This window comes from Amia ocellicauda, chromosome 20 (assembly GCF_036373705.1).
Source record: "Amia ocellicauda isolate fAmiCal2 chromosome 20, fAmiCal2.hap1, whole genome shotgun sequence".
Lineage (NCBI taxonomy): Eukaryota > Metazoa > Chordata > Actinopteri > Amiiformes > Amiidae > Amia > Amia ocellicauda.
Window position 1 is genome coordinate 8,233,348 of NC_089869.1, and position 21,679 is coordinate 8,255,026.

At 36.9% G+C, this 21,679-nt stretch overlaps 1 protein-coding gene across 4 annotated transcripts in view; it reads right to left on the reverse strand.

Moving 5' to 3' along the window:
• Positions 1-6,357: 6,357 nt before the first annotated feature.
• Positions 6,358-21,679, reverse strand: part of ablim1b (actin binding LIM protein 1b) — a 128,303-nt gene continuing 112,981 nt past the window's right edge. For 3 of the 4 annotated variants that reach the window (XM_066693223.1, XM_066693221.1, XM_066693224.1), the window contains 7 exons: positions 18,619-18,666; positions 15,762-15,908; positions 14,778-14,863; positions 14,406-14,535; positions 14,161-14,225; positions 13,596-13,656; positions 12,445-13,282 (listed from right to left, as the gene is read on the reverse strand). In XM_066693223.1, coding sequence (XP_066549320.1) covers positions 13,242-13,282; positions 13,596-13,656; positions 14,161-14,225; positions 14,406-14,535; positions 14,778-14,863; positions 15,762-15,908; positions 18,619-18,666 — 578 coding nt within the window. In that variant the 3' untranslated portion in view covers positions 12,445-13,241. Of the gene's footprint in view, positions 9,813-10,293; positions 10,375-12,444; positions 13,283-13,595; positions 13,657-14,160; positions 14,226-14,405; positions 14,536-14,777; positions 14,864-15,761; positions 15,909-18,618; positions 18,667-21,679 lie in introns of those variants that run through there. The other variant, XM_066693225.1, reaches the window with a different exon arrangement.

Consider the following 21,679-nt stretch of genomic DNA (forward strand, 5'->3'; position numbering starts at 1 on the left):
AGTGTACTGGATTGTGAGTGCGTCCTTCCTTTTTCCCCTCTAATATCCTTTTATGAATATGATTCGATATTGCCCTACGTACCTTGATCCTTATTTGCTGAGCTCTGCAACTATTTGGTAGCAGATGCCTCTTAGCTCTATCAGGCCTGTTGCAACTGTAACAGACTTTCATTGCTGCAAATGAACTACAGAAAAAAGAAAATGATATGCAGCTCACTAGGTTTCAATGGCCTTAAATGTTTTGGACTATAGTACAATAATCCATTCCATTGCATGAATGCATTACAGTGTACTGTCAGTCATTTTCGTATTGTAAAGTGGGAGAAGGTGGAAAATGCACCATTTGCACATGTTATAAACGAGTGATTCCCATTTCCAAAGAAGAGGTTGTCACTGCAATCACAATTGAGCTGTAAAGCAGACGTCTTCATCCTATACATACATCATTTCGCAAGGCATGGGGAGTTGGAGCTCTTTTGCTTGACAACGCTTTGAATTAATCAGAAGAGACCCATGAATGAGCCGACACAGCCCCATCAGCTTTCAGGTACAGTGAGTGCAATAAAAGCTGAAACATGCACACGTGTTTCCTAGTTTCCTTTGAAAATACATCCATCAAAAAAATAAATCATGTGTGGATGAAAATAGAGGATCAGTCACCCGTGTCCGTGAGCTAATCTGTCTAAAATATGTTTGCGAAACACATCCGTTTGGTGGTCTCCAAGCAGGCTTCATTTGCCTTTAATCCAGAACGTAAATCTGCCCAAGTCAGCAAACCTGTGAAGGGGGCTTCTCCAGGGGCCGTGAGACTGGCTAGCCGGGTGGTCTTTCGGAAGAGGATTGTGGGTCATTAACTGCCCAGAATGAAGACATTTATATTGTTCTTGCCCAACACACCTGATTGCTATTACTAAAACAAATAATAATACTGATAACACTAAGCCCAGTGCAGAATGTAACATGAAACACAAACAGACCCACTGGAGAGAAAGTATGCAGAAAGACAATGCAACTAAATAGTAATCCTACCATCCTGGTTAGAGACACTAGCACATCATTTGTCTAGGACACACACAAAAATGACCACTGTATCAGTGAGGCTTTCTGGATTGTCTTAAGTGGTGAAAATGCTTTCTAGTCAGGATGATTTTTCAGCAGCCAGATGTCCGCTGCTGCTGCTACTTGGAACAAAAAGGCACATTCCTAAACTGTGACTCAGAGGGTCAGGGACCCAGCTCTATTTTAACAAAAAACTGGGGCTTCAGTTTTCCTTTGATTACAGTCAGTTCCCATGTATGAGAGGCATTGTGGGCTCCTTTCCTTGGCAATTAGAGTTAACATTTCCTATCAGGCCTTTGTCTCTTCCCTGCAATGCTCGTTGGGCTGGGCACCATGATGCAGCGGCCCACCAGTGCGTCAGAGCTCGGAGAGAAGGAATTTTATCGCATTACATTACTCAAAAGGGGAGCATAGTTTGTTACAGTTGTGTGTGTACATAGACAGGGTATCGATTAAGGTGTATTTATTTCATGAATTCAGTAGTGCTCAGAAGCAATGCATCATTTTTTGTACCCCGATTCTGTTTAGAGAGCTGGCAAAATGATCAAATGCCAGTCTTTGGTGTAATCCCATGAGAAAATGCGAGGCTTGAAAGTGTCCTTTGTTGTCACTGACTTTTCTTTTGTAGCAGGCCCTCACACACACTTTTGTAGTGAATGAATTCCCCCGCACCCTCAAGACCGTCCAAACCCTCAGCCAGGCTTCAGTGTTGGCATGGGAGGTTGATAGCTCTTTTTCAGCCTCGTAACTTGGCTTCTCGGAGGAGTGCCCGAGACTGTGGACTGAATCTGGGGTCAAGTGGCACAAGCTGCCAAAATGGAGAGACTCACGGCTGAGCACAGGAGCAACAACAGTGGATATTATCAGCTAAACTGTCAACCACCACAGATTCAATCACCGTTGTGTGCCTATAAAGTTGTTTACACTTAGTCTGTGAATATTTCAACTCTTGGTCATTTTTCTTGGAATCTTGTTTTTGACCTTGTCTTGGAATTTTGTTTAAAATTATTATTATTTAATATTTGGAGAAAAGTTCAAAGGCCAGTCTAAACTTTTTTCCTTTCTTTTCTCTCAAGCCTTATATAGACCTCATTACCTCTCCCGAGCCCCATTCACTTTTCACTGAAAATCATCGAGAAGCTAAGGAAGAATAGATTAGTTTCTATAGTGTCTATATTTCAAAATGACTTCCTATACATGTAAATAACTCATCCAAGGGGGCACTTTTTCCTTTCAAATACATTTATTACAAACAGAGTAATACATGCAGTCAACAACCCCTATCAGAAGCTTTTGTTTCTCCATCTTAATTCATTTGGGGTTGAGCGCGAACATAAAGGAACAATATTGTCCGCACTGCTAAAATATTGCGTGTTGCTTCCAAACATTTGACCCGCAGCAGGACGAGATTTAAGTTAACAAGATGCTCGAGGCTGAAATGGACATTTGTTTGCTCTGGAAGCAACATTGCAATGGCACACTTACAAGAGGGGTCAGTAGTTTCTGGTGCAGCCGTACAATTATAAAGAGACCCTATGATGTATACCTGCTTAGTATCTGTTGTTTTGAATGAAGTGTTCTATACTTATTACCACATGATTTTCAAATTCCAAACGTATTTCCATATTATTTACTTAAGTCTATTCTGCAATGTATGTTTATTTGCACTGGCTATTGTGTCGAATGTGTGCTGAAGTACAATGTTCACTGATAAGCATAGAGAACTATAAAACATGACTGTCGATAACTGTTAAGAAGAATCACAGGATTAAGTCTTTGGTTGTAAGAGAAACAAGCGAATAATAGACAATTTTGATTGTGTATTTCACACTGTCATTGTATGCGTATGAAATGTTATTAGACAGAACTACAAGTTTTATTGTTGAAATTCCTATATTGTTGTTTATTCTATAGTATATAAAAAATCAACCCATATGAATCAAAATTCAATATATAGAAATGTGGGATCCTTATATTTTGAATATGCCAAAACTGGACCTTTCTTGGTATATATAAATTATATGGGTGGTATTTTAAATATATTGTAGTCTGTATTTGTTTTATAGTATGAAATTATATGGAGAGGTCAATTTCAATTGGGAACCCCCCCCCCTCGGTCCAAAGCCGGCCCAACCCCCCCCCCCCCTCACATGAGAAAACTCTGGGTCCTGCCATTCATGTGGATGTTACTTTGACACGTAGCACCTACCTAAGCATTGTTGCAGACCATGTATACCCTTTCATGGAAACGGTATTCCCTGATGGCATTGGCCTCTTTCAGCAGGATAATGTGCCCTGCCACAAAGCAAAATGGTTCAGGAATGGTTTGAGGAACACAAGAACGAGTTCAAGGTGTTGACTTGGCCTCCAAATTCCCCAGATCTCAATCCAATCGAGCATCTGTGGGATGTGCTGGACAAACAAGCCCGATCCATGGAGGCCCCACCTCGCAAATTACAGGACTTAAAGGATCTGCTGCTAACGTCTTGGTGCCAGATACCACAGCACACCTCAGAGGTCTAGTGGAGTCCATGCCTCGACGGGTCAGGGCTGTTTTGGCTGCAAAAGGGGGACCTACACAATATTAGGCAGGTGGTCATAATGTTATGGCTGACTGGTGTATATTAATTACAGACAAAAATAATATACATTTGTTTTGGACGGGAAGAGCTTGTTGTATAGAAAGACTTTCTTGTCAAATCTATAAAAAGAAAAAAGTTTAAAGTCGAAGGAAAGACATACACAATTTAAAAATCAAGCCCACAATGTCATTTTTTATTCATCGCCTGAATACAACAGTGATACATAATGTTATGTTATTCGACAATTGTGTGCATTTTGCAACACACATTAGAGATTAAGACGGTATAATGTTGCAGATTTACACAGAATAGCCCAGATCAATGGCAGTGCATTTCCTTTATTATCTCACACAGAAAACAGAACATATTAAACAATAACAATACTGACAACGTTAATTTGCATGAAGATAAAACCAAAAAGAAACTGTACAACAATGCATGGACACATTAGTCATCAGGAAAAGAAGTAGATTGACTTCATAGGTCATCAAGTGGTCTCTTATTGACTGGACAAATCAGTGGTTTAATAAATATCTGTGGTTTCATCTATTTAAAACCCGCCTCGTCATATGGAGATTCTGTTTTGGAGGTGTATCATTGTTTACAGTATGCGAATTAGTAGATGTGAAACTACAAACTTCTGCTTCATAGCAAAAGAAAAGGAAGGGTGAGTTCCCTTTAAGAACTTTAGAGTACTATTAGAGTACTATTTCATAGCCAAAATGTATACCAGACACACAAAACAAGGGTCTTTATAAGAGGGGCAAACATTGGTAATAACATTCATATGCACCAATAAGACATCCAATTTGATTTATACCACCACCACCAAATGAAATTAAATGAAATAAAATGATTGACCAATAATTTGTTTAAACAAAAATGGTCCACCACTGAAGACACTGTGTCTGAACATTGAATTCGGCCTAGAAGACAGGAAGATATTTGTCTTCTTGGAACACTGATTTAGTTGTCTGTGTTAAACTCAGCAGAACGTCCATAATTAGTTATAAACTCAGAGGGTGGTTACGTATGAGATCATGGTACATGGTCTGTGATAAATAAAGAGACAGGCCAATTCAGCACCCAGAAAGACAGTATTCCCCGAAAATACCATAGCAAATCACACTCCACCTTAAAGAAAATGTGTATATGTATATATATGTATATATGACTTTTTCCACAAGCACAGAGTAACAAGGAAACAATACATAATACAGTAGATCTGATAAGGCCTAGAGGTATGTTTCAGAACACAAAAGCAACAAGAAAACACAATAGCATGGGGCCACAATTAAATACATCAGCACAGATGACACAAAGACACAAAAACGTGGGACAACTGTGTTTTCAGTTTAGTTTTTGGAGCTTCAAACATGTTCTTTCATTTCCTACCTCAAAATTAATAATTAATAATCGTATAAAAGCCAACCTTTGCAAGAATATAGTACTTTGGTTACTATACCCACTAAGATACGTTTATTCTAAAAAGAATACAGACCTTTCCACTTCCTGTATGGCTTACAATATAAGAGTCTTGAAAGGCCTGCTTTCAACTCACCTCTAAGGCATCCAAAAGCTATTGTTCTGCCCCCGTGGTAAGCTAGCAGTTGTTTTGAAGTGTAGTGCTGTGTAGGTGGGCTCTCTCACATTTTCACAGAGAACAATGAACCATTGCAAAAGGCTCCTTAGCTGCTGTACAGTACAACCACCTTATTCATTTTGACCCATCACCCCTCCCCCACCATCTCCACCTTAAAAACCCCCAAGAAAAACACGCATGCACTGTTTGAAGTTGCAAAGAACACAGAAGACATTATCAGTAGAGAAGATTTGATTTGTTTTTTGCCCTCTAACACAGAAGACTTGTTACCTGTTTACCTTCTGCTACCAACCACAAATGCAGTTTACTGTATCTATCTGTCGTGGAGTCCTGTGTGATCTACCCTTATTATTTATTTGTGTAGGATTCTCAGGTCTTCAGGAGTTTTATTACCCCTCAAAGATATCAAAAAGCAGTGTCATTCATCACGAAGCATGGATTAAACACATTTACAGTTACGTGCTTATAAACTTGTTGTGTGATATGGGATTCTTGTGAGCTGGACATTCTATCAAATCATAATCCTTAATAAGATGTAAATAAGTCCCAATAATTTGCCTTTTTAATAGTGGTTAAATGGTTTTACGCCAAAAATTAATACACAATGTTCGGTCTCTGCTAAAACAAAGCTATTTCATGTGAAATACATGTTCATTATTAGAGTGTGTTTGACCTCGTCAGCCTTTTTACGAGCTACTGTGGAATTTTTTGAAGCAATCTATAGCTTGAAAGCAATCAGGAGAACACACTGGGAAGTTCAACATCAGGTTCAAAAATCCCAATCAGAAATGGAATCCGGGTAGGGGCCGCACTGTACTTAATTGATGACATAAAAACGGCCTATTTACAAGGAACCCTGAAAGTAGCAGTAAAACAAATTGGAAACAAACGTGTCGTGCTAATGAAAGATACATTCACCGAACTGCTACCCTTTTCTGGAACGGACGCTGCTGAGACTAAACATGAGGCCAGCATTTTTGTAAAAGTTCTTGTTTAGCGATTATGCACTTGGTTCAGATAGAAACACGCTAAATGGAAATGATGTTTGACTCGTTTGAATTGATTAGCTTAAGTTGTTGTGTATATATATTGTTATAAAATGTTAAAAAAAACTCAGCTTTATAAACATCACTTTATTGTGGTTCAATGTCAATTACAAGAACAACACAAAAGTCAAAAAGAAGCATTTCAACAAAATGAAAAAAAACAGATTGAAAACCAAGATGAAGGGAAAGTGAAAATGCAGCCTTGATAGGGAGTGTGATTCTACCTTGTAGCTCTGATCATTGTATTCAGAAAAAGACAAGAATTCGGTCTCTTTTATAAGGGCTGCGTTGAAATTTCACCAGAGGAAACAAGATGCTAATGTGCAAGGCTGGCTAAGGTTCTCGTTTCTCACAGTCCAGATTGCTCTTGCATCACATTGATAAATGTGCAACTGCAAGATAAAGTACTGCATTATCTGCAAACTGTAATATTGTATAACCATCATATTATAATGCAAAAAAAGGAAAATACTTAGCCCAACTAACTGCTATAATGCTCTGTCTTGTCCCAAGCTATGTCCCAAAGCACCAGGAGGGGACAATAGATGGATTGAGATTTTAGCACTAGTCCAGTTTAGAAAGGATTATGAATATTATAGTATATGAATATGACAACATATTCAAGGACAAAAATAGATATGTGCCTGATATTTAGATCTTTAGTTTATTAAAGGTTGCAGGTTATCAAAAGGTGATCAGTCATGGGGGCTTTTTGCAACAACTTTGTGTGAGTAGATAAGGATGTTACAGTAACTCTAATCAACATGTGCATTGCCCTTACTTGTAAAACCTTTACCAAAAGCAGGCCGTTATTATGAATACATTACTGTTTTGAACAAAGTAGGCATGTTTAAGATAAAGCATAACTGCCTTAGAGTTGACACTGTATTACAAGAATATCCTTTTGAAGGATATTTAGCTTTTTTCCCTTACAAACGTGTCAGGTTTGTTATGTTTCATGTAGTTTAAGATACTATATATATATATATATATATATATATATATATATATATATATATATATATATATATAGAGAGAGAGAGAGAGAGAGAGAGAGAGAGAGAGAGACAGAGAGAGAGAGAGAGCAAGTATGTATCGTGTCAGTGGCAATATAGCTTTTTTACGAAAGCAGAATTATACACAGTAGAAAATGGAGATAAGGAATAAAGAGATGACATCATAGTCCTTGTGATCCTTGGATAAATTCTCTCACATTCGTTTGTAGGTTTAGTAAAGTTGCAGAAAATGGCTTTTAAGAACCCAGGTGGGCTGCAGTCAAAACTACAAAAGTAACCAGCTGAGAAATGTCCATCAGCAAAATAATCTATGAATGCTAATTTGTCAACTTGTATGAAGAGCTACGGTGCAGACAGGCATGACAGATCGATCACCACACTTCCAACTCGAAATACCTCAAACTTTGCAAACAAAGAAGGTAGCTGCTGAGGTTTGTTCGTGTTTTTTTTGTTTAGATATTTATTAATGCTTCCATACATTGTTGCAGCATAAGAAAAGTCCTCAAAAAACAGCTAAAAGACAGCGGAAAAGGTGTTAACAGAAACAGAAGAAAAGGCTACTTTTGTGATCATTCGTCGCTTTCAGTTCGACATTTCCGCCCGGCAGCCCTGTGCCCGGGCCGCCCTGTGCCAGGGCTGCGGCCGCTCCTTGCCAGTTTGCTTTCTCTTTACAGTGCCCACACACACAGATACACCTCACTCACCTACAGCATACAGTGTAAAGATCCGCCAAGCAAAGAACAAAACCGAAAAAGCATAACTGGAAATGCGAAATTAGCTACACTTATTATATTTTCCACAAACCATGCTCTCAGTGCTGGGCAGAAAGGTAGGAAAAATAATAATAATAATAACAGTAAGTAATTGCTGTTTATTTTTCAGTAGCACTGTTACATTATTCAAATCTCTCTTCCAAAGGAAAATAAAATAAAATAATATATATTTATGTATATAAAAATAGCATGACAATCTCCCCCATTATCCTTAAATTTTTTTATGGGAAATAGCTTTCTAATGGCCCTTTACTGGCAGAACCTCATATTTTAATACATTTTTTTAATATATTATTCTCTTATAACAAAGAACGGCTTGCTCAGGCTGAAAATATTCTGCTTGCATTATGTTAAATGAAATGCTATTACAAAATGGGAGGTACATATAATCTTATCCTATCATTTGCTTGCTCTTCATTTTCAACTACAACAAAAGGCTGTACTGGTGATGGGTACAGGCCTAGAATTGAGTATCTCCATGGTAACCAGTGTGCCAATTGGTCCCACAGAACCTGCTCGAGAGCGACGCACCCAGCAGGACAGCACATTACAGCGCAGCACACAGCACAACTACCACACCAGATACATGTTAATTCATATCTTAAGGGAGAGATATGGCTCATTAGTTTCGGAAGTGACAGTATCATTCTGTAATCTGTTTGTAGTCTTTAGTAGCCTTAAGTATAGCTGCAGCTCTTCTGCAGAAAACAGTAGCACTTCTGGCAGGTAGAAATTCAGATAAAAAACACAGTCATATCAAATGCAACTTTTCGCTAACAGCGTCGTACTGAGTAGTTAAGCATTCGGTACACAGACATGGTTATTTAAGGACGGGTACGAGGATTACACAAAAGCAAATTCGTGAAAAGCGGGTGGGAATATTTCCCAGCACAAAACAAGCCTATTTCTATGCCTCGATTTATTTGCTTGTATTTACAGTGAGATAGATATTGAACATGAAGGACACCTAGTGGTTTCAGGCAGTTTTTGTTTTCTCTCAAAACACCTAAATACAAGCAGGTCACCAGTAATAAAGCAACGCCTTTTTTTCCACATCAAACTGTGAGGCTCTCTCTGTTGCTAAATTATATCTCGCAGATTAGTAACAGCTGCCAGGCCTTAGAGTTCCTGATGCTGGCTTTAATTGGCTCGTTAGCATGGAAACCCATTTGGATGCCTTGAGGTTCTACTAATAAAGTTCCATTTTATTAGGGCAAGAAATGAATATGACAAAAGAAAAGGAAGCCGTTTCCATTCAAAGCCATTAGAAAACAAGCACACAGATGAAGGTTCGCGTGTCGTTAGGATTGTTTTGTTTTATGAGTTTGGATTTTCACTTTCAGAATAAATGCGTTTCTTTTCCCTCTTCGCGGGCGTTGCAAAGAGGTCGGTAACCCAGGTGTAGCTGCCCGAGACAAGGCCGACCCTTCCCGTTTTAGCGGAAGCAAGAAGAAAATTGAAAAGGAGGAGGAGGAAGAAGAAGAGAGTTGTTTTGCTTTGTTTTTGCTTCCTTTGTGGTTGTCAATATCATCAAAAAAAAAAAAACTCTACATGTATATTACAATATCTGAGTGATAACTTTGTTTTTGTTTATAAATAACACATGCATGGTCTGATCTTTAGAAGAGTTTCGCCTTTTTCTTCATGTCGTTGCGTTTCCAGAGAGGCAACCTATCGAATTCCTGGATTTGCATTCCAAATATATCAAAGAAAACTTCAGGAGCCAAGTGGCGCTGGAGAAAGAAACACAGCGGGAGAGAAGCAGTCAGGAACAGCCAAGGGAAGATAACTCAAAGACAAATCTGAACAGCACATTTATATATTTAAAAAAACAACTGTCTATGAATATTATGTTCAGAATCTGTCTAGTACTAAGAATTGGTTTACATAGTTTCATATACAGCACTTCGGCCATTAACAAAGTTTTAGATTCACTGAAATTACAAACTTTTAAGTTCAAGTACAGCTTATGTGCTGGGTAAACTGTTTTGATGAGTAGTATTTAGCCCCAAAAACAAACTATTACTTACAAGATCAATGATTTGTATGCAGGTTCAAACTAGTTTCTTTTTTAGTGATTTTTATTTTCTTTAATATGTAGAGGAATGGGATTTTGAGTTAAGGTTTCAAAGTCCACAGTCATCTCTGATAGAAATTCATTAATTTGATTTATATTTGATATCTATGTTCAATTTCACTTTTTTTTTTTTTTACCTCCAATCTTGTTCTGTCCACATCTCTTGGCAGTTTAGCACGCCCTCTGTTGGTCACCAGGAGCATTTCATATGGGTATATCTATGGGGGAGAAAAGGTTGGTTTCTGTAACTGTTAACAATCAATAAAGGGAGATAATAAGACAACTGCCCATCCTCATCTGACAAGAACAAAACAAAAGTGGGGCCTGGAAACTTTTCATTTAAAGGCAAGAAATTATATTAAACTTCTGCGTTTTGAGCAATTTCAATTAGATAAAAAACTTTATCCGGCAATTTCTTTATATGTTTTGAATCTATTATAATAATACAAAAATGCATCTAAAGTGAGAAAAGAACACTTAAAAAATGCTCTTGAACCCATCAGTGTCAAGATCCTGGGATTTAACTGTATTCTCAGCTTTGCCACTATTTCCACAGTCTAATTCGTTTGATACAAAATTGATAGATATCATCCAGTGATGCATGTTTATTATTTAGACATCTAACGCCCCGAATGGCTAGCTAGAGTCACACCTGTTTTTCCTTTTTTCCTTACTTGATCAGGTACTGTAGGACTCTAAGGTAATTGGCTCCAGTCAAAGCCAAGTACAGAAGGGAATATCGCAGACGCCAACATGTGAAGAGTGGCCAATAGCTATCCTGGATTGACAGTTCATAAGGACTAAGGAACCAGTGTACTCCCTACTATCCTACATGGTATGGACAAGGCATGTGTGACATGGGCCTGGAGTACACTTGAGAGAGGGATGAGGGGAGGGGGAGTGCATGACCGCATGCAAGATGTTGTTGACATGCGGAGACTTGTGCATGGAAACAATACCATTGCAAATAGTATGCTACCATTGTTTTTTCAAAATACCCTGACCCTGCCAACGCGATGCAACGCCTGGGAAATTTAAATGATCATACAGAAACAAAAGCTGGAAGATAATTAGCACACTAATTGCAGGTAAGATTTTATATGACTTCACCAATTTCCCCTTATAATTAATACAATTCTCCTTGAAATTGTCAAATAAAACAGCCACTGAAAGTCAAACAGTTATAAATGGCTTAAATGCAGTACAAATCAGTTCACCCAATGACTTGCACAAACACATCATGTGATGTAAATGTAAGTCAATACAGGAGAACTAATATTAAAGGTTGTTGTTGTCATAAAAGTCTATCTCAACTGTAAGGGCATTTTGACATTTATTCATTTATTTATCTATTTATTTTTATACTTTTATAGAGAAGACATTTTAGTTTTTTTCTTTTGCTGCAGTTGGAATGATGATATATGATAAATCATATTACATTGCAGTTTGATTTGACCACCACATATTGACTTTTTTTTTCTTAAAGAAGATTAATTAATGAACTAAAGCCACTGTTAATAGGAAGAGCTAACCCAATAATAAAATCACTTGACTGTGAAGAAAAAGAGTAACGCCCAGTTTGTTGTATTAGTTTGTGAACTCATTATAACCAGCAACTCCAGCTTCTGTCTAATTCTGCAAAACAGACAGAAAGAAGACGTCTTACGTGAAATAAAGTGTAGTTTACACGTTAACTGTCAGGAGCAGTTGCCCACATTGAAGCGGTTAACTCTACACACCTTACATGATAAGCTGATTGAGATGGGCATGGAAATGCTGGCATGCCATGCTAAAAAAACACAATTATGAGTCCAGACTAAACTACACAGACCCTCTCCGGCACATACAGCCACATGAGAAAAGCATGCTGGAGAGGAACTTCTCATGCTTACACAAAAGCTACGTGTAAAACCTATTGATTCGGTCGTGCTTGACTCTGAAGTTTGAAATTCAGCATTTCCAAACAGCATGATACTACTTTAGCCGTGTCTGACTCGTACACATCTGCAGCGACGGACGGTCCCATGCCGAGATCTTGTGTGATTCTTTTCTCTGCAGTGTGATCACAAATGTGTTGGACAATGGTGTCACAAATGAGCAGTCTAGAGTGAAAGTCACCATTCTACTTCAATTGTGCTGTTTGATTATTATTATTTTTAATAACAGGTAAATAAAATATTGAACAGCTCTGTTTTGTTTGCTTTATAAAGACCCTCATGAGAGCGTGACGCTTTTTCTTTGTCCCTGAAAAAATTTGTTCCAACAAGATAAAGAAATGAAATACTTGCTTTTGGTTCCAACATATTAGGCATAGATACTCCCCTGTCCATTCTTGTTACTGGTACGTGTCCATCCTGAATGGGCTACAGAATAGAACATACACATTACATGTAAAAGAACAGGTTTTTGTCTGCGCACTTCTTTAAGGAAGATTAAAAAAAAAAAAATCAAGTGTCTCAGACCTCTCTGCAGAAAATTAAAAAATAAAACACCCTTAAACTGTAACTGCCAATTCCAAGACAAAGAGGACAAAACCAAAATGGCAGGAGACTATAGTCATGAATACCCAGATAGGATATGGAATTGTGCTATGCAGTCCCAACAACAACCACATTTTTTTAAATAAATTATGATCCACCCAAACCTGAACTAGTGTGAAACTTTACTGAATCCAAAATGTTTTATTCAAAACAGCCAACTCCTTACTGCCAGTGAGATCAAGTGAACTGTTCTGCTTCAATGCTAAATAAATTAGCCTGATTAGTATAAAGCTGAAAGCAAAACTGAAAAGGGAAAAACGAAACTGCATAAAAAATTCAGCCCATTATTCTTATTAGCTGAACATTTTGGTTTAATTTTTAACTTCCCGTAAGCTTACTCTGCGCGTAAAAAAATCCCTTTGTGGAAGCATATGGAATCTTTCTCATTACAGCACAGAACAAAATATGCAGGACAGCGGATGCTTATGAATTTGCATTCCATGACATGTACGAAGTGTTTGGCCTAATAACACAACATGCGCCTACATCTCTACGGACATGCAAGGTTATCTGCGTGCGGATTTGTTTGCTTACATTATAGTGAGTCACTTGGAGCAGACGAAACATTTATTACATACCTGGAACTCTGGAAGAAAGAAAGAATAGAAAAATGTCGATTCAGAATGAATGCATCTTACACATTAGTGAGTTGTGTATATTAATATATAATTTAGATTATTATTATTATTAGTAGTATAGATAATAATAATAATAATAATAATAATAATAATAATAATAATAATAATAATAATAATAATAATAATAATAATAATTAACCAAATTCTTAATCTCAAAGTGCAGAAATAAATATATAAATTTCAGCTTTCAGCTTTAATTACATTTGTGTTAATTAATCAAGGATTTTGAAATTACTCCTAACTAACAAACACACAGCTTACCTCGCACCCCTCCACACACATCCCCGTAGCTGTTGTACTGTGTGAAGTCAGTCGACTGCGGCTGCAAGGGACAGAACATATTATTTCAGAGAATATCAAAATGGAAGTGCTTTTAAACAATTGTTTATATTCATAGGTGAAATAACAGAAGAAAGACATCTGCTTTCCCAAGATCGTCATCCATTCATTGTACATCTACAGAAATAAAATTAAAACAATAACTGTCTTCATGTGCCACAATGCAGTGAAGAAAAACTGTTAATGGTCAATCTGATAATGGGGATTATGTTCACACATCAGCTGCAGATATTGTCATGATAGGAGACGCAGACAAACATGTCATGTGCACAGCAAACGGCAAATAAACTGGATTTGATCAGTAAGCAAAATAAAATGTACGGAAAAATGTGGTTGCGGAGGGCCAGGATTGTTTTAATTATTGACACTATTTGTTACTAAAAACATTGAATGGCTTTTGAAAATACTTGACCATTTAAATAGAAGGATATCTGGAAATCATTAAATCATACAGATTATATATGATGTAAAATAGTCCACATCTTACCCGATGGAGGCCATTTCGTCCGTAGCCCGGAAGGGAGGAGGTTTTAGAGGAAGGAGTGTTGGGGTCTACAATGGAGAAGAGCAACTTTACATTTGACACTTTTTTATTTTGAATAACTAGTCACATCAGCGTGTGTGTGCCAATGAAGCTGCTTTAACAAATGCCCAAACTGTCTATGCTTGAACTAAGAAAGCAGAGCGGTATCTATAGGCCTGCAATGGCCGTGTGGTCGGAGCCTGCCGTACCCGTCTTGCAGGAGTTGGTGTGCGGCTGAGAGTCATAGCGCTGGGCAGAGAGGCTTCGCGAATAACGCTCTCGGTTCATCTCCTTCTCCATCTCCTCTTTCAATATCAGCTTCCCCAATCCCGATTGGATCTGAGGCGTTCAAGAGGAGACAAACATCTTTAGTGAGATCAGTAGCAACACACAAGATATTCTTCACTCAGGCACAACCTTACTTCCTCAAGAAATAGGGAGAAACATGCAGTAGGGCATCATGGGACCTAGAACTTGTAAGACCTGCATCACAAAAAGCTTAGGAATTAAAAGCAGAAAGAAGCAAAGCAGTTTTGGGGGTAACAAAATCAAATCACATCATATCAAATCAAATCACTGACCTTATTAAGATGTTCTTCCTGTATCTGTCTGCGTTTAATTATCTCCTCCTCTTCTTCTTCCCTTGACCTACGCCTTGTGTCAGCTCCTGAGCCGTTTGAGAAATCACAAAGACATCAGTAAAATGAAGACTCTTCCTCCATCTAGGCCATTGTAGAATCCATCACCCCCAAAATAAAATCCCTCAACTGAACCTGCTGATGCTTGGAAGATGTCTAATTGCCCATTTGTGGTCATAAGCTGAAAAGCTATTGTGTATGGTGCAACACATTCTGTCATTTTACCTGCCATACTTTCTATAAAACACAACAGTGAAACAGATGCTAAGAAACATAAAACTATGTGGTCGGGAACATCATCAAAAAAATGACCATCATGCCCATTGAGTAAGACAACGTACAGCTTTGCGTTCAAAACACACACAAATCTTCACAATGACAAAGTGAACTTTAAGCTGTATCATGAATTGCTCACTTTTTCCCCTCCATCTCTTTAACTAACAAACAAACAACAGAGACATGGCTTCCTGGAGCCCGTAATGTCCGCTTAAGGGAAAGACAGACAACACCTGACAGAATGAGACATTAACAGCAAATGCAACATGTCAGACTTCTAAAAAGCCTGTTTGTAAGTCATACTTCTCGGCATACGATCAATATTAAGAGCTTTGCAATGTTTCAATGGAAATATTTAACTCAGGAAAATGTCATTACATCTGTTTAAAAAAAACAACAACCCACAAAACAAAAAATGAAATCTGTTGTCAGGGAAATGTGAATAAAAATAAATTCGGAAGCAAATTAAAATATTAATATTAATATTAATAATAATAAGTTAAATAATTCAGAAAAAAAAAGAATGAAATGTAAACAATAAAAACGATTAATATGATTTTAAAATATCTGGCTTCATCCAGGTGGACATCTGGCTTTTCGAAGTCCTGAACCAACACTGCCTTCATCTCTGGGAAAGCTGAAAGATCGTACCTAAGGAAGCGAGTGAGGGTGGACAGGGCCAGTAGTCTGTCTCAATCTTTGGTGTCTCATCAGGGCCGGGCGCGTAGGCGGCAGGGAACTTGGCAGACTTGATGATATCCTCGGCAGACTTGGTTTGGGCTGCCATGGCAGCTGAATCTAGATTGGCAATCAGGGGAACTTGTCTATCAGAGGAGGCTAGTGGACTGTATTTCGGTGGCCATCTCTAAAATCAACTTACATTCCTCAGCTATTCCATCCATGTTGGACTGTACTGAGTAAACAGCAATGTGTTTTCTTTTCTCTTTTTCTTGGGATAGAATATTTTAAAATATTTTTGGTCACATTGTAGGGCTGTTTTTCATTTTAACCAGGCACAAGCATTTAGCCAAATCCTATAAAATGTATACGATATTACAATGATGCCACAGAACACCATCATTGATATTCAATTTGTATGCAAAATGATATGTATTCTATGTATTTCAGTTAGGAATATTATAAACATCTGAGAGATGTAAAGTGAAGTGAGGTTCATGGCCAGCTTTGATCATATATACTAATAAAAGCATCTTGCTTTCCATTAATGGGTCGATTGTTATACATCTTTCTACGATTTCAGCTCTATAGCACATGCTTAAAGCTACTATTAACTTTCAGAAGGAGTGCTCAATATTTTTTGTCAAAATATTATGAGCTTTCTTGGCACAGATTGAATGAGAATATCATCATATCCAATTTTAAAGAAACTGCAAACAAAAGGTTTGACACTGTAGTCACAGTAAACCCGAATTACACAATCCCAGGCTCTGATGTTCTCTTTATTTTTTCAGGTTAAAATAATGCATGAAGCATCTATGATACAGTTTATACTCTACACTCTATTGTTGTGTTATACAAATTAGTCTTAACACTAGATTGTGTTTCATGAAAGCTGATAATAAATTGACCAATACTGAAGACTAATATAACAGTAGATAGTAGATGTAATGCATAAGGTTTTGATTTTTAATCTAAATAATTTGAAGTAACTTTGGGCCAGACATATTCTTCTTTTCTTCCACTGCACTTTCCGTTCTTCATAATGAACTGAAATCATACCAGAAACTTATGCTAACACAAATTGACAGGATTCCATTTTTTTAGAGTATTTATTTGTTTATTTATGTATTTTTAATTGCACTGGAAGTAAAGCTTGGTAAATCTGACCCAAGTCAATTGCCACTACAGGATTTTTGGAAATCAGATACCCTCTTCCCCACCCACACAGTTAGAAAAGTTAGCTGTCAATGGAAATGTTGTGCCAGATGTTTGACACAATTAAAGCATGCAGGAAGCTGGGTAGATTCTGCCATTCGAATATGCTGCCTTTTTGCAAAGGTTTTTGTTAAGGACTAACACAAAACTGAAGATTTTCAAGTTATTCTGTTAGACTGGAACTGAAAGGGATTGGAAATGGGTGCGAAAGCATAGAGAATACTTATAGAATGGTTGTTCCCTTTAGAAAGGGGAAGACTGCAATTGATACATCACTGTATGAATTGCTATTATTCTGTACTATCCATTTCACATTGTGTATCCATTTTCAAGGAGGGTCAAAGAAGAAAATTTGCATTTGAGCAAGCACTGATGCTGTCTTTAGGGGTGGCGACAGGGGCATTACAGAACATATTAATAAAAATGATTATTTCTGCCAATCTCGAGACATTAGATTATGGTTAATCAGTCTGCTTCAGTGTGCAGTTGTTAGGAAAATAAGGAGCATGACTTCAAACAGTACTTACATGTTAACATTGGTTGTGGTCAAAAGGTACACAATCAAATGTTAATGAGGGGGGGAGGAGGACATGACGTTTAAATACACAAACACAAAGAAAAATTAAAACAAAACAAAATATAATGGTAAGAAAGTACAAATGGTCTGTCAGAACACAACATATATTAATGGATTATGTTTTGTTAAGACTTTTGAAATGAAAAGTGCAGTAAAGTGTATGTTCCTCATTAGAGTTGAGGTATTTGGGCAATAGGCTACAGTTTTTTGTACCTCAGCTGTTTTCAATACGTTTCCTTCACTGAAGCTCTCCATGGTAAATGTGCACAGGACTATTACTTTTATCATGCTATTGTCATGCTTGTAACATGAATCAACTGTGCTTCACCCTGTTTTTTGTTTTGTTTTGCTCATGCTCTGCTCTTTACCATGCTATAGCTCAATTAAGAAGTCATTCTCTTTCTTGGTAATCAGAAAACAGTATTCTGGAAATTGACACCCAAACAATTCTCAAAGTGTTGATCTCAATCTAATTAATAATTTTGATGGTATCTACACAAAATAGACAGTACAAGACACCTAGGGTCTTACTTATGCTCTTCAATAGTAAGCTTTTGTATACTAAACTGATGAGCTAAGAGATACATTTATTCATGTACTTACTTGGAAATAATTATATCAAATGCCTACCAGGCACTGCGAAAATCAACTTTGAAGTTTATTTCAGACCAAACTTCACAATTTAGACACACCATGGTATTTAAAAAAGGTCTCCTGTCTTGTAATTGCTAGTATCTCCACTCTTGTAATGAGACTTGAGAAGTAAGCAAAACTAGACACTATTTAGGAAACAGTACAAACAAATGAACCATTTGTTACCTTATTAAAGATAAACAATAAAGTTAATGATTATTTTCTTACCTAACACAAAGCACATGAATAAATTGCCTGAATTCATTAGGAATATCTCAACGTTTCCTTAGTTTTTGCCTTACTGGGACTCCTTTTGATTTTCTCAAACGTTAAATTAAAGTGCAAATACTTCCAAATATTGTGTTTCATAGCAAATAAAAATAAAAATTAAATGTACTGTACCATGTTGCTTGTAGATGGGTGGTTTTCTGTAAATGTTGATGCCTTGGTCTACAAATACAAAAAAAGGAAATTCAGTCACAGCTACCAGTATATATAACTTTAACTGAATAACAGAACATATATATATATATATATATATATATATATATATATATATATATTAAAAAGACACAAAAATAAATTATAAAAAAATTATACAGACAGAGATGTTGGTGAAGAATTTGCACCGGAAACTATTTGGCAACATAAAATTAACATACACAATGACAAATCATGATAAACAGGAAACACAAATGATGCTTATTTCATCAAATGCACTTCTTTACATAACCTAAGAGGATAAAAGTTAATAAACCTGATTTGATACAATACATCCAGACACCACATATTTCAATTACAACAGAGGAGATTCACTAGGTTCCATTCTACACAATATAGTGCTCATTTCAAGCATGCAGACAGTTTAGAAACCTTGATGCCTCTGCTTTATTTCCATGTAAGTCTGTGTTGCTGAATATCATGGTATACCTTCGTATCAAAACACTTGTGAGATCAGTTGGGCTGAAGTTATATAAAAAATAAAATAAAAAAGGTTGCACAAAAGGTCTGTTTTGCAGCGATTTTCCAAATGAGCTGAAAGTTGGATGCCATCTTGGATTTGTCTAGCTCTCTGCAGTACCCCTACATTGGCAAAGAGACCTAAAGACACATTAATAAAGGTTTATAAAACAGAAACTGAAGAAACTATTTTTATCTTCTTAATTTAAATACATTTAAATTATATCTGTATAGCATATATCAGGCTCAGAGAGGTTTATGTTTTCATACTCTACTTATAGCACTAATTATCAAATTATAACACATGCTGGTGTTTAAGGTGTAATGTATGTAATTGGAAATATACATATATTTTAAGCATCTGTTAGTGTGTGCCTGAAATATTAATATATTTCTTCAATGTATTTTGCAGCCATTTCCAAATATTTCAAAATATAGTCTTGCATTTGCTTAATATGTTCAAATATTCTCCTTCTATGAGGATTAATCATGGAAGGCTGGTCTTTTTTGGCTTGCAAATGTAATATATTAGTAAGCCATAATGGCTGAATAGCATAGCTTGGATTCAAATTTGTGGTCAGGCTGAAGAATGGATTCTGTATCATAGATGGAGCCTTTCACCTGAAATTGCACAATAGGGTAAACCACAAAACAAAAAATGTGCTCCCAGCAAGCTAATAAAACTCCCAAAGCATGGTTAGCATACTTGCATTAGAAAATGCTCCACAAATCTACCCAGTAAGCAATGAATAATAACCATGTCAAATTACAATATGTTGTTATTTGAATATATTTCATTTGTTTCATATGTGCAAGGATTAGAAATAAAAACACACTCTTGTCAAGGTTCATCACTAGAGACATGCCTTGGTGAACAGCTCGCAAGGTTACAGGGAATTGGCATAACAAATCAGCATATCGTTGCAGATGTTTTCAGGAAATCCATTCTATAGCAATTTATGCTTCAGTTGTGATCCTTATCAAGCTGCAATCTTCAGCCTCTGACTGAGTAAAAGCGATGCAGTGGGTCTTTTTTTCCCCCCCACAATCCTCTCAAGACCCGGATGCATTATATTTTAAACTGTCCGCACATAAATTGAAATGTGAGTTCAGGAGATGCAAATCCGAAACCGGAGCACTAAAAAGCACCAAAAAGCTTCAAAGTGAAAGTCCTGCACTGATGCCAGACGTGGTATATAGTTTATTGTATTCTCTTGTATGACGTTTTAACATGGGAATGTTTCAGCACACTGGAATAAATTGTGTCTTAAGGCTAAAATAAAAAATAGGGCTGATGCCTTTCCCACTACTGAGGCCATCCTCATTTTGATGCTTGCATTCTTCGGCACTTTTTTTTAAATTAAAATCCTTTCTCGATGAAGTAAGGCAGTGGCTATGTGGACATCTCAAAGGGTTTCACAAACCCTGATCAACAACAATCTTGGAATACCAGACAGTACCTCAGGAAACAATGGGCGCGGCACTGAAAGCACATGTGCTCACGCAGTCGCCTGGCAGAGCATTTTGAGGCCCAAAAGAAAATACTATCCAATTGCCTCAGTGTGCTGATTTGATGTGATATACAATATGTATGGAATTCCAAGGACCAGAAATAGACACAGGCTTACGGTTTAGGTTTAAAAGGAGTTGTTGGTCATGGTCATGGTTGGTTCTCAATCTGGTTTGTGTGACCACCTGAAAACTGCCATGTTTGTCATCCTGTGCTTGAATACTCTTTTGCAAAGCCACAACTTGTCCTCGATGAAGTGTCCCTTGGCTTCAACTGGGAATTGTTCTCCGTACATTGTTTGTTTTCACCACACTGTCATTGTCTGGTGTAGTATTGGTTGCTTAATTGAGGAAGGTGGTATCCTTGAATTCTTTGGGTTATAAGGCTGACGTTTGGAGTTCAGCATAATAAAAAGAGGTCAAAGAGCTGAAGATTGAACCTAAACTTGTAACATTTAAATAGAGCAAACTGAACAATAATTTTCATGCAGGGGATAATTGTCTGTTTGTAATTACAGTTCATTTTAGCTGAAGGACATTATTAATGGGCATATTCATTTTAAGGTAGTTAAAATTATGCATAGTTTCACTTTGATCATGGGTGTTTATCAGCAATATGATTATTATAATTTTAGAAAAAGATATTGATGTGAACCCCTAATAAACTTGCATTAAAAGTTGCATTGCAAACTTTTTTCAAGTGATTAACACCCGAATTAACTGATTGAAACAAAATAAAATAAAAAATATTATAAACACAAAGTAGGTCCTAATAATTGGAGAATATAATCAAGTCTGGCTATAAAAAAGGTATACTTTAATAGTACTTAAATAAAGAAATACATATATACATAAATAAAATTACAAGTTTATTAGGCTCATTGTGTATAAAAACACGTTTGCTCCTTTTAATAAAGGCCTATATCCTCCGTGAAGAGACATGCTTTTGAGAAATACAGCTACAAGTCACAGACAGAGAAAAGACACTCCAGGA